At 39.3% G+C, this 17,518-nt stretch overlaps 2 protein-coding genes across 2 annotated transcripts in view; both read left to right on the top strand.

The window, feature by feature from the left end:
- Positions 1-1,134, top strand: part of Ubr1 (Ubr1 ubiquitin ligase) — a 60,978-nt gene extending 59,844 nt beyond the window's left edge. Inside the window, exon 31 of the mRNA XM_080267494.1 lies at positions 275-1,134. Coding sequence (XP_080123620.1) covers positions 275-474 — 200 coding nt within the window. The 3' untranslated portion in view covers positions 475-1,134. The remainder of the gene's footprint in view (positions 1-274) is intronic.
- Positions 1,135-15,440: 14,306 nt separating this feature from the next.
- The window catches only part of Dcr-2 (Endoribonuclease Dcr-2), a 37,605-nt gene continuing 35,527 nt past the window's right edge, over positions 15,441-17,518 (top strand). Inside the window, exon 1 of the mRNA XM_080267675.1 lies at positions 15,441-15,479. Coding sequence (XP_080123801.1) covers positions 15,441-15,479 — 39 coding nt within the window. The remainder of the gene's footprint in view (positions 15,480-17,518) is intronic.

Raw genomic sequence — 17,518 nt, 5'->3', positions numbered from 1 at the left:
ACACTCCCTCACCCCATCTTTAGGGGGGAATAAGGGTTGGGGAATGATCATGTTTTTGGTTTGATTACAGTCAGGGATAAAAGCTTGCATACTATTCCTCTGCTTTTTCTCTTGCATCATATTTGGAACTCCTGCTTGACACATCATATCTATTGGCAATGAAATATGCCATGCCTCTCTCATTGTAGGGATATCTGCCAGTATAGGAGAATGACAAGTAGGAGTAGTGATGTGTTAGGTGCACACTGTAATTTTCTCCCTGCCTTTTCTTTAGGTTGCTTTGTGAGCCCACCCTACCTGGATGAGTATGGCGAGACGGACCAGGGTTTGAAGCGAGGCAACCCTCTACACCTTGATGACTCTCAGTATGCCCGGCTCTGCAATATGTGGCTCTCACATGCAATCCCTGACACCATTGCACACACCATGGAGAGTAATTCCAGTGTGGTTGCAGTCGAGTGGCAGCACCTATAATGGGGTACCTTGGATAAGACCAAATTCCATGGATGGTTGGTGGTCCAGTGGGTTAAGGGGCTCCAACCAGATGTGGCCTATAGGGCTTTACAGTTGAGGGTGGTTGGGGTTTGTTACTCACATAATCCTTGGGGCCGAGCATCTGGTCACTCAACTTAAATGTCTGGACAAAATAGTGTAACCCTGTGCCCTTATGCTTCTGATGGGGCGGTAAACAGTTGAATGAAAAGACAGATTGATAGAAAAAAAAAAATATTGATACTGGGAGAACTCTGACAGCATTAAATTCCAAGCAGGAAAAGGTTTATACTGGGGCAACTCACATAATGCAAAAATCTACGGATGAAAAAGATTTGCGGTGGGAGACAACTCAGATGATGCAAAATTTTGTGTATGAAATGATTTTATAATGGGGCAAATTGAATCATGCAAAATTCTGTGGACAAAAAGATTATATACTGAGATAACTCGTATAATGCAGAACTCGGTGTGTGAAAAATATTAGTTATCCCAGGAATTGATTATACACCTACTATTTAACAGGCAGGCTGATGGGCCAGGTTAGTACAGTTACTCCTCTTTTAAAGCCATTTTTTGTAACTTTTAGTACAGCGATGCTTTTTATATTTTATTCTTGCTGTCTCCAGATGGTTTTATTCAGCTTAGGGGATGCTTTTCAGATTTGAGGGATTAGATTTAGTCTTGTTAATGCACTTGGTCTGAGAAGGCTTTCCTGGGTTAAATAAAATCATCTGGAGGCTGCAGTAAAGCTGAAAAGCTGTTTCTTTGGTGAAGAAGTTAAACGTTGTTTTGTTGTTAAGTTTCGCTGGTGAATTAACACCTCGTTTTACTTTCGGGTTGCTGATGGTTCATTATAAAGTTGCTGTGATATGAGAATTTTGTATCGTTTGAGCAAATAACCACACTATTTGCCAGAAGCTGTTTCATGTAGAGTAGCATTTTACCTAGACTGTTTCCAGGTGTTTAGTGAGGAGTGATTGTATAGCAGAAGCAGGTAGGGGCAGTTTTCTGGCTACCAAACAGATTATTTAATGCAGCTTAGGGGAATAGTCTAATTGTAAAGGATGGGGGGTTAATGAAGGTTGTATCCTATTCCTCAAATTTGAAAGACTAGTCTCCTAAGCTTAGTAAAATAATTTGGTGGTATGAGGAATAAGTGACAAAAGACTTCATCATAGTCAAGAGGACAGTAGGTGGTCAAGATGATAGTAGTAGTGACCCGAGTAAATGGCCAGCCAGTCATAGAGGGTGGAATTCTTCCTGGGTTTGGAGCATAATGCATCTTTCTCAGTAATTTACTTTGTTCGTACACTAAAACCTTAACACTGCGCTAGTGTCATAATACAAGCAGGTCCTGTTATATGAGCATCTGCTATATGAGAAACTGATGATATGAGAATGGGCAGTTTAAGTCAGAATTCGGTGACATGAGCAGGGTCAGTTAACCTAACCCGTTTCTTCCCATAGGTTATGTACTGGTACTCCATTATACAAGGTTTGCAAGGCTTCCCCCCTCCCCCGCATCCATTATATGAGGTTTCGCTATCTGAGCAGTCCTCCATTAACATATCCCACTCGAATAATGGGACCTGCCTGTACTGAAAGGGTTCTTATCCCTTCTTACACCTTAACATTGACACTGTGCTGGTGTTGTAATGCTGAAAGGGTTATTTTCCCCATGTACATTTCTACTTCAAATAATCTATTTGGCTGTCTATAGCTGTACACCATAGTCTCCTAAGGAAATCATACTGTACTGATATTAAAAGGTGTAAAAACACATATGGGAGATTGTTAGGGCATAGTACGGAAAACAAATCGCTGAGAGGGGGCTACTGCAGACTTTCATGCTAGCAAGAGTTTGTGTCTGTGTGTGTGTGTACAATATAGTATTTTGTTTCAATGTAGAGAGGATTTGATTTATTATTGCACTACACTGAGAGCTGATAATATGCATAGACTTGGAACACTTTGCTCATTTTCCATTGTATGCCATTTATTTTGAAATTCACATGTTTTTCCATAAATATGTAGGCATTTTTAGCTTTTTTTTTGTTGTCTCTCTCTCCCATTAACAGAACACTACCTAGTCAGTGTCTTTATTGATATATCAACACAGACATATTATTTGCAGCTGCAGGTTTTTTGAAAGATGTTTTTTTGTCATCTGCCTGGAGCTGTACTTTTTCATTTTATCCTTGCTACCTGAAGGCTATTATATTCCACTAAGGAGACCTTTCAACCTTCAGGGGTTGGGTATAGCCTCTGTTAACCCTTTCAATATCAGAAGTCTTCTTGGAACTGAAAAAGTCTGGTAGTAGCAATAAAATTAAAAAATAACTTGCTAAGACAGGAAGGGATTAACAGTGATATAATGAACACTAATACTTTGATGATCAACTCCAACTGGTCTGTGGGACAGTTTAGTGATAATGATAATAATAATAATAACAGAGCAATAGGCTTTTGGTAGTGAATGTTGTACAGTAATTGTCCTGTTTAGTTGCACAGTCTTATTTACGGATAGTACACAAGCCATACCTAGTGTCCAAACCTAACTGTGAATAGCATATGCTGTACAGTATACCTTCGTTTTATAGTCATTCGGTATACAATCATTTGTTTATACAATCAACAACAATTTAGCCCCCCCCCCCTTATACAGTTGCTGTGATGCCTGATTTTTATGTACCGGTATGTGGTTGGTTATCAGAGACACATCCCATTTGTAAAACATGGATGTGCAGAACTTCGATCCTAACAGAACATCCTGCACCCCTAACCTTGGCAAAGAATAAATGAATAAAAAAGAACTACTGTGTGGTAGGTGGGAGTGCTCACCATCCACTCACTCAATGTAGTGCTGCTCTCTGGTGTCTGCCCTTTACTCTCCTCCATCCACCTTTCCTTCCATCCTCTTCTCTCTTTCTTTCCTTCAGTCTTTCCTCATCCTTCTGCCTATGGGTAGCTTTACACTCCCTCCTCCGTCTTTCTTTCCTTCATTCTTTCCTCTTCCTTCTGCTTGTGGGTGACCTTAAACTTAGTGACAAGCCAAATGGTTTCCTGTACACCAGGAAACCATTTACTACACTGGGTGGTAACCCAGTGGTTTAGTGGGTAATTACAGCGCTCCAGTTGGATTGAGCTGGTGAAGGTTTATATCCATGGGCAGTTGGGGTTTACTGCTCAGGTAATGCCACTGAAGGATGAGTGAGGCTGGTCACTCTCATCTTAAATGTCAGGACCAACTGCCTAGCCCCGGGCTCCTATGCTCCTCATGGGGCAATGTAGGATTGGATGATGGATGGAAAAGAACTACTGTATTGTAAATAGATGGGAGAGCATCAGCCCTAATCTTCAGTATCACTGAAGTCTACAGGTGTGGAGCATCTCATTACAAAAAGTCATCAGCAAGTGACTTGAGAGACAGACTTGCTTCTAGGAATGTGCCCACATCAAAAAATAAAAGTATTTGGATTTCGTGGCGAGGTTTGATGTGACTTATATCCATAAATAAGACTGCACTACTAAACTTCATAATTACAGTGAATATTTACCCTGCCCTCTGAAATATAAAGGAGATTGGGTGACAAAATGATTAATATTATTAGCCTACTGGTACAGGTGTGATTGAGTAGATGGAGAATATAAGCATGGGTGTTACTGAAGAAAGAGAGAAAACGGGGAAGAATGCAGTGATTAGATCGAGTTTGTATATAGATTTACTTTATGAGGAGAAAAAGTGGTAAACATATAAACTGTTTTCACTATTAGGTAAGATTATATTCTCAGTCAGTACTGATATAAAAGGAAAAGAAGTGGGAAAATGAATGTTTAGTAGATGAGATTGTGTGCTCTGTGTCTGCAGTGGAAAGCAGGGGGAAAAAGGAAAAAAAAAAAAAATATACAGTACTTTGAGCAGATGGAAAACATGCTTTTGCAGTGGACATAGAAAAAGTTGGAAAAATGTTGCTTGTGTTGTAGATATATACTTAGCTTCTGTAGTGGATGAAAAGAGAGAAGACATAAATAAAATGTTTTTAGTAGACTGGAAATTTATGCTCACTTACGACAGTGTCCATTAAAAAAGTGAAAATTATGTGAAAATTACAAAGTACAGTACAGCAACTTTTACTGTGTTACTGAGTGTAGCCACACATACAGTACTTCATGTAATGCATATGGTGACTGGTATTGTTGAGATAAACTTTTGAGTAGATAAAAATGAATGCTTAGTTTCTACAAAGAACAGATGAGAGAAAGAAAAGTAGGAAAAAATGTATTGGCTGTTGGATAGATGAGAGTGTATGCTCAGATTCATCAGTGGACAGAAAAAAAAAAAAAAAAACTGGGAAATATCGTTTGCTTCAATCAAGAATGTATATGGGGTTATTGATACTCTAGTGCCCATAAGGAGGAGGAAAAAAGCAGGAAAAACAAAGTATTGATGTCTTTACTCCATGTATTGGTACTTTGTGCAGCTGCGTGTACTCTTCAACATCCTCAGGCATCTGTGACACACTACATTAAGATAATTGTAATTATACTGTGGAGAAACCTTGCACAGTAATGAAGTTAGAAGTAATATCCATCAGAGTCCTTCACTATGAAAGATCTCCACATAACTGAATAATATTGTCTGGAAGTAACAGGACTAAACCAATTAAACATGTCATCTGGCTCCAACAGTAGCCTAGCCTTGGGACCCTACATATTGAGCAGGATGTCAGTAATATGGGATTGGCCGTTAGCCTGTTGTTACCATATTGACATAGATGTGTTCTGATTTAACCCGGAAAGCAAAATCTACTTATTTACTTAATAGATATAAATATTTTCAAAAAAGTTTTTCCAAGGTCCAGTAAAGCCCACTATCAGTTTAACTCAGAAAGGGCCATTCATATTGAACGGGTTAATGAAGGCTCCATCTAACCTTTCCTGTTCAAAAACTCTCCTAAGGTGAATGTAATCGTATGGAGACAGCCAGAAATAAAATGGCACAGTCTCTTATTGACCAGGTTAATTGTGAAGTCAAGCGTGAATAGGTAACCATGTTATTTTCGGTGATTCATAAAGAAACATATGCTGGCATATTCATTTTTTACTGTACAGGCAAATAAGAGAGAAGTCAGCATTGGTTTCTTCTCTGATTGAATGGATTGGTTGTGAAGGCAAATGTAGATATAGTAACAAGGTTATTTTAAGTGATCAGTTAAGGAAAAATAAACTGGGATATTTATATGCAGCTGTACAAGGTTAAATGTCTTTTTTTTTTTTTTTTAAATACTTTCTGAAAACAGGTTAATTTGAAGACCAGTGTATAGTAAGTAAAAAGCATGTTTTCAGTGATTATTAAAGAAAGATAATGTGGCATATTCTTAAGAATACAGATAGGTGTTTTTTTTTTTTCCCCCCCTTTTTTTTCAGTAAAGTATTTAATTGAGCAGTGCATTAAGGGAGGAAATTTATTTTTGGTTTTATGTACTGTAATCCCTTCAGCCCAAGTTTTTTTTTTTTAATATTGAGTTTAATGCACCTTTATAATAATAAAAAAAATTATATATATATAGATAGATAGATAGATAGATTAGATATATAAATAATATATATATAGATAGATAGGTAGGTAGATAGATAGATATAGATATACATATATATAGATATGGAGCCTCTGTGGTACAGTGGTAGAGTGTACATTTCGCACACTGGTGAGCGCAGGTTCACCGCCTGCCAGAATTGTAAAAACTTTGGGAAGCGTTCACCAAGCCACTTGCTACTTTGGCGGACATAAGGGGTGCTGTGGTTGAACCAGTGTTGCATACTAGTATGCCTGCACCCAGTCGGCTTAAGCCGGGCCGATTACACTTGGCTCACAGACTACACACACATCCAAAGCCACTACAACACTACAGTCACACTCACAAGCACTTCTCACCTTACATACAGTCTCTACCAGACAGCCTAAGCCACTGGGTAGAGATACATTGGCTGTATCATCCCTGCTTTGTTAGGGATAGGCCGGTCCTTCAGTGGACCTCAACGGCTGATGATGATGATGATATATACATGTGTGTATGTATATATATATATACAGTATATATATATATAATATATATATGTATACACTACTTGCAAATATCGAACAAGAACTTGGTAGACTATTGCAGAGTTTTGCTGATGTCTGTGAGCATAGTGCCTTCAGAGTAAACATAGAAAAGAGTAAAGTTATGGTTATTGAGAGAGAAGGTGACTCCCAGTGTGATGTTACAATGAATGGAAAGAGACTGGAATTGGTGAGAGATTTCAAATACTGGGTACGGTGATAGGGAAGAGAGGAAAATGTGCAAAAGAAGGGGAAAGTAGAGTGACACAAGGAAGGAAAGTAGCTGGTGCTATGAAGGTCCTTATAAGAAACAGAGGCTTGAGTGTTGCAGCTGCACAAGGCTTACATGAAGGAGTGTTAGTGCCAACTTTAACAAATGTATGTGAGACTGGTGGGGAGTGAAAATGAAAAGTCAAGAGTGAGAGCAGTGGAGATGGGACTGCTGAGGAATGTATGTGGAGTACAGAGAGTGGATAGGATGCGAAATGATGTGATTCGTGAAAGGTGCGGAGTGAGGAAGTCTGTGGACACCAGAATCGAAGAGAGTGTACTGAGATGGTATGGTCATGTGGAGAGAATGAATAATAATAGAGCGGTGAAAAAGGTATATCTGAGCGAATTTGAAGGAGGGAGGAGGCGAGATAGGCCAAGGAGAAGGTGGAGGGATATGGTGGCTGAGTGTGTGAGGAAGAGAGGTATGGAAGTCGGTGGGGTTAGGGGACTGACAAATGATCAAGCGGGCTGGATGAATGTTGTGAGAAGTGCACGATCAGGGATTTGGCACACCTTTTTTAATGTGACAGCGTCTGGATTGATACTATTGGATACATTTATTTGAAGCTACAGAATGTGGAAGATAGAGCCAGGATTCCAGGGGCTTGAATGATGAGTGAATGGAAGCATGGCCCATTGGATTGGGCAGACTTGGGCTGTCTGGATGTTGCCACTCCTCACCCTGCCCTAGGGTGGGAAAAGAGGTGTGGATTGTGATGATGATTTTCAAGTAAAGCTGGAGAGGTTGATGAAGGTTGTAGTTAATCTCCATTTGTTAGAAAGGTCTGCCCTTAAAAATCTCCCTATTTCCCCCTCCATTAGAAAAGCCTCCCTTGAAAAGTCACTTACGCTCATATAGTTATTGGTTAAGGAGGCTCTCTTACACATCTTCCTTAACAGTAAATTTCTTCCGTACTTTAATAATTTCTTGTATGTCATTTATGCACTCGATGCTGATATCTCAAAGGCATAAGTAATATACAGAAGAAGACTAAGCTATAATATGCAAAATAAGACACTAAAGAAAAGGACTTGTAATCTTTCTAATCCCATGAGAGTATGTTCATTTGTGTGTATCATATCATTCATTCGTCCTGGGCCTTTGAATTCTTGCAGATAATAAAAAAGTCTCTCACTGATCCCCAATTTAAGTCTCTCCCTGGAAAATATTCTTCCTAATCCCCTGGTTAGAAAAGTTTCCCATGTTAAAATTCTCTCCACAACCCCACAGTTACAAAAGCCCCTCCTAAGGTGTATAGATTCCTGTGTCACTAGCAAGAATAAAATAGAGTACCCATAAAAAGACATCTTGGGACTGAAGGGGTCAAAAAAGTTGCCTCAAGTGTTCAGTTGTTTGAGGGATGTAATCTCTTGTCTTTTGAAACCCAGTTGATTGATTATTATTATTTTTTTTTTATGATTAAAATTTTGGTATATATACTGTATTACTGTATGGAAACTATATAATTATGAAATAGAATATTAGTATTGTATTTACGCATTAAAATACTTGATGTATTTTGCACATAATAAAAAAAAGAGACATCTGTGTGGAAAAGGTATAATTAATAAATACAGTTGTTTAGTTTTTATGATCTTATTTACATAATGTATGCATTCAAATACTTCATACATCAGTCAGTGCTGTACTGTACTTAATCTCATTGTTTAAGAAATTTATCTTCATATGATGAAAAAAATATATTTTGAGACCATAGATCAAAAAACAAGTTGTGATGAAGATATTTCTTTTAAGTGTTTGCTGTTGTCAGTAGAGGTTTCCCATATTTCTTTGTCTGCCAGCACGTTATCGTGGATTTTTCTAATAAAATGATGAAGTTTGTTATGATGTTTGGTTGTGATGCACTATATATACAAAATTTGTGTGTGTGTTGTCTGTACCAAAACTAAGGGATGTTCTTACAAAAAGTTTGTTTAGTTCTGAAGATCATATAATTGGGTTTGGAAAGTCATTGCTCACTGCTTCATTCCCATTATGAAGTGGATCACTATTCATGTCCACGAATGTACAGTGCCAGTGCAGCAGTATGTTCCAAACTGCAGATAAAATAATTCCCATTGAGAAGTGGGTAATGATATTTTGTGTATACTGTACCACAGTAATACCTATACCATTTGTATCACATTGAATCCTTCAGTTCGATGACATATTTTTAGAAATTTAAATATGTTGTTTCCAAATGAGTTTATTAAACTTCAGGGAGATCTCTTGTTAGTGAAGTGGTTAGTGAAATCCTGTATGTGGCCTTTACAAATGCTAAAAATCTCTCTAAAGCAGAATAAAATGGGCTGGTAGTAGCAAGAGTAGGATTTGATGATGATATCATCGGTTACAAGAGGTTTATACCTCACGAGGAAGGAAGCATGAAACCTTACTTTCAATGCAGTTCAGCGAAATTTCAGGTGTGAAAAGGGGTATTGTATTCTTAAATGCCAATCAGATCTGTTGAAGAAATAATGTTAGGTAATGTCTAAAAGAAGTCAGTTTTTGTCTTTTGGTGTATAGTCTATCTATCTATCTACTGGTATCTATTGCCAGATGCCATAATCCCGTACAGTATATATATTCGAGGTCAGTGTTGTGGATATACCTCAGGTCATTGTGCATTTGATTTTAGTCTTTTTGAAGTGCATAATACAGTATGGGTTGATAAATGCTTGGTATTTGATGCCAATTTTTGTCATTCAGATGGCATATTTTTCATATTCATACTGCTGTACCTCCAGATGAGTTAAATAAGTTTGAGATTTTTTAATTGGAGGGATTACCTTAACCCCTTACAGTATAAAATAGCCTTCAAAACTTAATAAAATAATCTGGTAGTGGCAAGAATTGGTTGTTGAAAATACAACATTGACGTGGAAGAATTAACCCTGTCAATCCAGATCCTTATTATTATTATTATTATTATTATTATTATTATCATCATTATTTCTTTAATCCCTCTTCTGTTTTTCTTTCCTTCATTCTTTCCTCTTCCTTTGGCCTGTGGGTGGCTTTAGACTGAGTGACAAGCCAAATGGCTTCCTGTACATGAGGAAACCATTTACTAAGCTGGGTGGTAACTATATAACCAAATTTTGGCGCCTGGTGGTTTAGTGGGTAATCACAGCACTCCAATCGGATTGAGCTGGTGAAGGTTTGTATCCAAGGGGTGGTTAGTTTTGTTGTTCATGTAATGCCATTCGGGGATGAGTGAGGCTGGTCACTCTCATCTTAAATGTCAGGACCAACATGCCAAGCCCCGGGCTCCTGCGCTTCTCATGGGGCAGTGTAGGACTGGATGATGGATGGATGAACAAAATTTGTATTATGGGACTGAAATGCCCCTAATGGGGCAGCATAGGATTGGCTGATGGATGGAGGGTTAAATCTCTGCCTGGAGTGAGTGAGGCATGAGGCTGTGGATCATTTTCTGACAGGCTTTGGAGATTTGGTAACACTCTTTCTCAGCCATTTATTTTGCATGTTACAGGTTTTTAGCTTCGTGTTTGTTATTGGGACAGAGTATGTTAGTGCAGTACAGACTTTCCGATCCAAGATGCTTGAATCCGAAGGCTTTATGGAAAATGGAATAGTTATTTTGTGAAGTAGAGTTACTCGTACAATGGTAACTGCAAAAGTCATGTAAAAAAATAGCCTAATCTACTATGAACAGTAAATACAGTGAAGTGGTACCGGTAATATATTATTTGTTGTTATACTTATTCACGGATCAAATATATGTTAATTGTGTGAAGACAGATTCCATGAACACCCTCATATTGCATGAAAAAAATATTTTGGAAAGTGAAAGTTTGTAAAGATTAGGTGTTTGGATTTGAGAGGTTGTACTGTACTAAAAATATGTAAATAACAGTAGAGAATATCAAGGTGCAATAGATGTAATAAATTGGTATGGAAAGAGTGCTGCAAAGCCTACAGTGCCTCTTAGAATAGAGGCATGTTTGTCAGTGGGGTAAAGAAAATGCATATTCACCACTACTAAAGGACAAGTTTGTTTGTAAACCTCTTAGAATCCAGTGGTGTACTTTAGCTGTTTGTTTTTGCTACCTTTAGATGATGTTATGTGGTTTGGGTGAGATCTTTTAATGCTAGGGGGGTAAATGAAGGCTGAACTTAATTACTCAACTTCCCAAAGGTCTCCCAAGGTGAAAACAAGTTGTATAGAGATAGCAAGAATAATAATAAGTGAAAGAATATGCAGTATCAGATTGAAGGGGTTAAAAGCTGAGAATATCACCCAGTACGTAATTTTGTGTTGTATTGAGGATACCAGAGATTGGTGTCAATGCAGTTCAAAATACATGTAGGTATAGCATTTGTTTGCTGTATACAGTACTGAAGCTTTATCATTATGTAATTAGGTTTTAACTCTGAAAGCTTCAAATAAGCCAAATACTGTACGTGAAATGTCTGAGGCTTTGTGTGGTTACTATAAAGGAATGTTTTGGTAGACCATCAAACGTATGTTGTGTGTTATCCGAGACATGGATGTTAAAGTATATATTGCATTGCAGAGTCCTAAGTTTAAATTTCTTACAGTGTATATAAACTTTAATAAATAAATGGTGGTATCTTTTTCACACCTGAGTAATTTCCTCTTGCACTTGCTAATAAGTACTGTACTTGCCCATTGCACAAGGGGACTTTGGTGGTAGGTGTTGGCAACCATCATCCACTCACTTGATGTAGTGCTGCCTACTTCTTCTTTCACCTTTATCATTCTTTTTTTCTGTGTCTGCCCTCCTCTCTCCCTGTTTTTCTCATCTTTGCTGTCACTTTTTATTACTCCTTCCTTTTCAGGTGGCTTTACATTGAGTGACAAGCCAAATGGTTTCCTGTAATACAGGAAACCATTTACAGAGCTGAGTGGAAACCTTATAACCAGCCCTTATGTGTTCCTTACGTGTCAGCAAGTGGGTTGGTTGAGGGGTAGTGCCCTTCCCCGTAAAACTAATTCAAAGACAACAGCCACCCGTTTTCAGATTATGGTGTGGGGCTATAGCTAGATATGACTACAGGTTGGGGTATGGAAGCAAGGCTTGTAGAAGGAATGAGATTACATGAAAACTGTATGTCATTGTAGTTTTTGAGGTTTATGTAGGGTTGGTGGAGGAAATTTTATATAATACAGTATTGTACAATTCCTGCTAATGAGGATTTTGGATAACGATGAATGCTTATACTGTAGAGTATTTAAAGCAGGATAGTAGAGAGTACTGTAGAGTAACTTAAAGAAGTCAGTATTTCAAAAGAACTTCATGAAGGTGTGCGTAGTGCCCATAAGTAAATAATAATGGGCTTGACAGGATCTGCAAGAATGTAAGGAGTAACTGAAATATATGGGCTTTAACGCAAGATAGTGGACGGGTACGTTAAGTGGATATGTGAATAAATGTGGTTAAGGAAGTTATGAAAATATGATTGCAAGGGATGCACTGACAAGGGTTGTAACTCAGTGTGACAGTCGACAGAACGGCAGTTCAACAGGTATTTTAAATGTGTAGATTGGCCTGTGCGGTGTAGCAGATATTTGGTGTCGATAATTATTCATGACAATGTCATGTTGATTGCTCATAACCCAGGTACAGTACTTCATATAAGAATGTGGGAATAATGATAATGATCACCTAGCTATGGAGGTGGACTCTGATTTACTTCTTCATGTATATTTTTTTTGAAGTTTGAGACGACAGGACCTGAACGTGTGGCTACGAAATGTTCAAACGCTCTTCGTGTTGAATATTTAATTATAATCTGTAAAAAATGCAATTTTGTCTAAGACTTTTCCTGTATTTTATAAAGATATTTAATTAGATATATTTCCAATATATAATTCGGGTAATTCTTCTATATAACTTGCCAAAAAAAACAAATTTCAGAAGCAATGGAGTAGAAGTCAAAGACAATACCATCCGACCAGTTTGTTGTGGCGGGCGGTACGTCACGTTATGTGCGGCGATACGTACCGTGTGAGCGCTGGGACGGGCGATAAGTCTCGCAGGGGCTCAGAATATGCGGTGACTGCCTTCAAGTGATGTGGTCCTGGACATTGTGACTTGTACTTAAGCTATGGTCAACCTATCTCGGCTAAAGGTAAGGTTGCCTTCTCAGTCTCGGTCAAACCAACAGAATTTTGCGTATGGTTCCACAGGTATAAATATAACAAAACTAATAGGTAGTGTTATGTAGAGCACTTTTATTTGTATAACGCCACGGTGTTAAGGTGTAATACTGAACAGTTTACAAGATATGACCAAAGATGTGGTGTACTATAGTGAACGGTAATTAGTCCATGCCTGCTGTGCAAGAATTTTTGAGACCGATCTTGAGTGATAGATGATGATGTCACCATTTACTTATACTGATTATAAAATGGATGGGAAAGGTTTTAAATTCGCCCCGTCCTCAACTAGGAAGGTTGGTTACTTGTATTACTTAATAGGCGTAACCAGAAGTTGCGGTAAAATTGTTTAAGCCCCAAACCTCACTTTATTTTTATTTTTTTTTAACCTACTATAACCAAACCAATCCAACCTAACCTTTATGAGGCTGTGCTGTATTAACTCAAGTAATTGGTAGCTACTCAAAATTCTTGTCATAAGGAGAACTCTGCATTGGAGAACAGAAAAATAATGATTTCCGTTAGGGGTTGAAACGATAATAGAACCTAAGGTGCTTATCAGCCAATATAGGTTTGTTACAAGATGTTAACTTGGTTGTATGTTTGTTGTAAAATAATAGTTTTCACCTGTGATGTTCACATAAATGAGAACATTTTGTCATCATTCATTTTTGTGTGGTCAAACCAGAATGAGGAAATTTGTATTCATAGCATTGCAATTTCAGATTGGTAGTAGGTGGTGACGACTATCATCCACTTACTTGATGTAGTGCGCCTACTTCTTCCTTAGCCTTTATCATTCTTTTTCTGTGCCTGCCCTCCTCTCTTCCTATTTCTCCCATCTTTCCTGTCACATCTTATTGCTTTTCTTTCCTATACAGGTGCCTTTACATTGAGTGACAAGCCAAATGGTTTCCTGTAAGCCAAGAAACCATTTACAACGCTGGGTGGTAACCATATAACCAAACCATACGTGCTCCCTACGTGTCAACAAGTGGGTTGGTGGAGGGGTAGTGCCCCTCCCTGTAAAACAAATAACTCAGAGTTGAATGGCCACCCCTTACGGGATTACGGCGTCTGGCAATAGATAGATGGATTATTATTGTTGTTGCTGTTATTATTGCTGTATTAATATCATCATTATTATTAATATTGTTATTGATTATATTTTCCTGATGGTGTTACAGTGTTTTCCTACTTGCAGTTTGCAGGGAAAATACTATTTTAAGTGAAACAGCTTTGTTGAAACATGCCTCGTGTTCATGATTTAGGGAATAAAGGTACTCGTATGCACCCATTGCACCAAACACACTCAACAGTTTTCACATTTTTGTGTTGTCTGTATCCTTGCTTCTGGATCTTACCACCTCATTTGTTGTTGCCACAGGCTCACTTGTCCCTACTCCTGCAGTCCACCATCCTTCTATTGGGTGTTTGGAGGGAGCTGAAGGACACTTATAACCAGGCAATAGAACTATCTTATTTTATTGGTGTCACCACATGTAGGTGTCCTTCCTCAGCACCTCATCCCTATTTAATGGAGGGAAATAGGATTAGGATGATGGTAAATGCACACTTATATGACAGTTCTGTACAAGATGCCGTACAGTCTTCGATACTAGTAGCTTGTCCCTGTACGACATAGACCCCCCCCCACCACCTCCTATAAAGTAAGTTACAGTGATAGTGTTTGTTAAATTTCTGTTGGTATCTGTAAAGCTTATTTGCCATTTTTCCAAGTTTATAGTACCAAGTGTGTGGAAAAACTAACATTCTGGAACACATTCCTGACATATATGAATACAATACAGGTATTGTATTGCATTAAAAGATAGTACTATATATACACCTTTTTGTGGTGCTGAAGAGGGTTGTCTTCACATAGTGGCACTGACATAATCAAGCAACTCTGATGTTTAGTTGTACGAGCATCCCTATACTCCATTCTAGTACCCCAAAAGGAAGGTGGTGGACTACAGGAAAAGAACAGCTTGTCTGTAGTCCTCCAGTTTCATGTGTAGTTTATTCTGGATTTGCAGCAGCCTGTTCCACTACTAAAACTTTCTCCATATGGGTAGTACGGTACTGTCAAATGGGGAAGACTGGAATATCAACTGTATAGGAACAGTGGAGCCTTGAATAGGCTGTCTTTGATCATGTTGATTTAATAGCAAAACTGAACACTTACAAAAATGACTTAAAACAAGGATGTAATATACATAGGCTGCCAGGCCATACAAACATCCCTCAATTTTCCTGTCTCCCAAAAAGAAGATAGTGAATAGCAGAAGGGCATCTGTTGTTTTTAGTCCACTGAGTTCACATTCAGATGAACTTGGGCCACAGTAACTGTAGCTACATGTATATATACTTATTACATACTGTTTTATAAACTGAACATTTTGGTTTTCAGTACAACCATGGATGTTGATCAGCCTGACACAACGTCTCCATCTGAGGTATGTTTAATGTGTCCTTCTCTGCTACTATCTATCCATCTATATACCATATGAGGCATTGAGAATGACATAGGCAACCTTGCCACCCAAGCAAAAATTTGTTTTTTATATGAGCATTTTCAGTAGATTTTGCTTGACAGTATGGAAATGGATGCAAGTTCACCCCTGTCATCCTAAGGTAAACCCCATGAAAAGCCATGGTGTACTGTATTCAGCCAAGATCACAAGTGAGGGTTGGTGTCTGGCTTGGACTGGCAGAGGTGAACTTGTCTGTGGTGTGCCTGACCAGTCACCCACTTCACCCCCTCTTTGAACCATTCAGCTTGCTTTGCAAAACCACATAGGCGGCCCTCCACATTCACAGGGTTTAGGGGACACAGACCCCCGCAAATGTGGAATGTGGTGTGAATCTCTATGTGATTGAAAGTGTTAGGAGAAGTAGCAGTAGTAGTAGTTGTTCCCTAGGCAGTGTGGGCGGACAGCCCCAAGTCCCTAAGGAAGGCCATGGCCAAGACCGGACTTTCCCACAGAGCTCTCAAGGAGTGTATGTTATGTTGTTGAGGTAGGCGATTGTGTGCAATGCAGTCTTTCATAGTGTGCTTAATAGTATGGGGTGCTGTGTTACATCTTGGACAGGCATCAGCGACAGAATCGTCCAGCCTTTTCTGGTAACTTAAGAGGGCTGGATGATGCCCACATCTCAGCCTGGCCAGGTGGACCCTGTCCTCATGAGGGAGATAGGATTCAGAAGGGTGGACATCAGGAGGCTGTGCATGCAGCTGTGTGTTGTCTTTAAGTGACTGAGTGGAGCGGCGAGTGATTTGATTATGGATATGCTTCTGGAAGCTGGTCTGAGGCAGGCGAGGGGGGAGAGATGACACTATTTGTTTCGTTTTCGTTTCGTTTTTAAAGGCTCCAACATGCTTGCATATGTCAGCCTTGATCACCTTATGGCGGCTCTCCGTGCTGCATGATCCATTGCAGCCTCCCTGTTCAGTCCCTTAACCCTGAGGTCACACTTAATGACCTCATCCCATGTCTTTCTCGGTCAACCCCTCATAACCCCACCCCTAATATTAACACAGCTTACCTTCCTCACCCAATTATCATCCCTCATCCTCTCCACATGTCCAAACCATCTCAATCTACCTCTCCTCATCACAGCACCAATACACTCCAGTCCCATCCTACCTCTCAACTCTTCCGTCATAAACCCAGCCCCTCCAGGCCTTGGACGCAGGGATGCACTGTACATCCACCTAATCATTGTCATTTCTGTACGTCTGAGCCGGCGAATATCTTCCTCCTTCACTGCCCAGGTCTCACTACCATACAGCATTACACTCCTAACACATGCTGCATACAAAGACCCCTTAGCACGTAGGGAGAGGCCTCTCAATGTCAGGAGAGGCAAGAGCTCCCTGAACTTCTTCCAACCACTTCTCACCCTAGCCACAGAGCTAGCTCTAGCCCCACCTCCAGCACACAACATGTCTCCCAAATAACAAAACTCTTCCACACACTCAAGATATTCACCAGCAAGTTCAATCCTTTCACGGCTGACAATCTCCACCTGCTCACCCCGACACTCCGTACACATAAAATCAGCATTATCTCGCAGTCTACCTCTGATACCACTACATCTCTTATGCACCCATTTATCACACACACCGCACAAGATGAAATTACTGTACTTCCCACGCCCTTGTGACAAACTGCACATGGCCACTCTCCCTCGTATTTAGCCTACCTAATTGTGATATACAGGAAATAAGGTATGCTCGTGGGGTCCTGTCTCTGTTTCTCAATAACTCAAATTTTCCTTTAAACTCGTTTAAGTTTTTAGACTGGATGATCTCTTTGTCCAGGTTATTCCACAGGTCTATGCATCTATAAGGAAAACTATATTTTTTGATAACCTTCAAGCAGCTTGGCTTCTTCAGTTTCATTCCGTGTCCTCTTGTTACTCTCTTATCCCATACAAACAGATCTTCTCTGTCAGTTTTGTCTATTCCCACCATGGCCCTGAACCCTGCAAT

Source organism: Coenobita brevimanus, chromosome 24, assembly GCF_032717465.1.
Source record: "Coenobita brevimanus isolate Jiangsu-jjx chromosome 24, ASM3271746v2, whole genome shotgun sequence".
Taxonomy (NCBI): Eukaryota; Metazoa; Arthropoda; class Malacostraca; order Decapoda; family Coenobitidae; genus Coenobita; species Coenobita brevimanus.
This window is presented reverse-complemented; position numbering and strand designations above follow the sequence as displayed.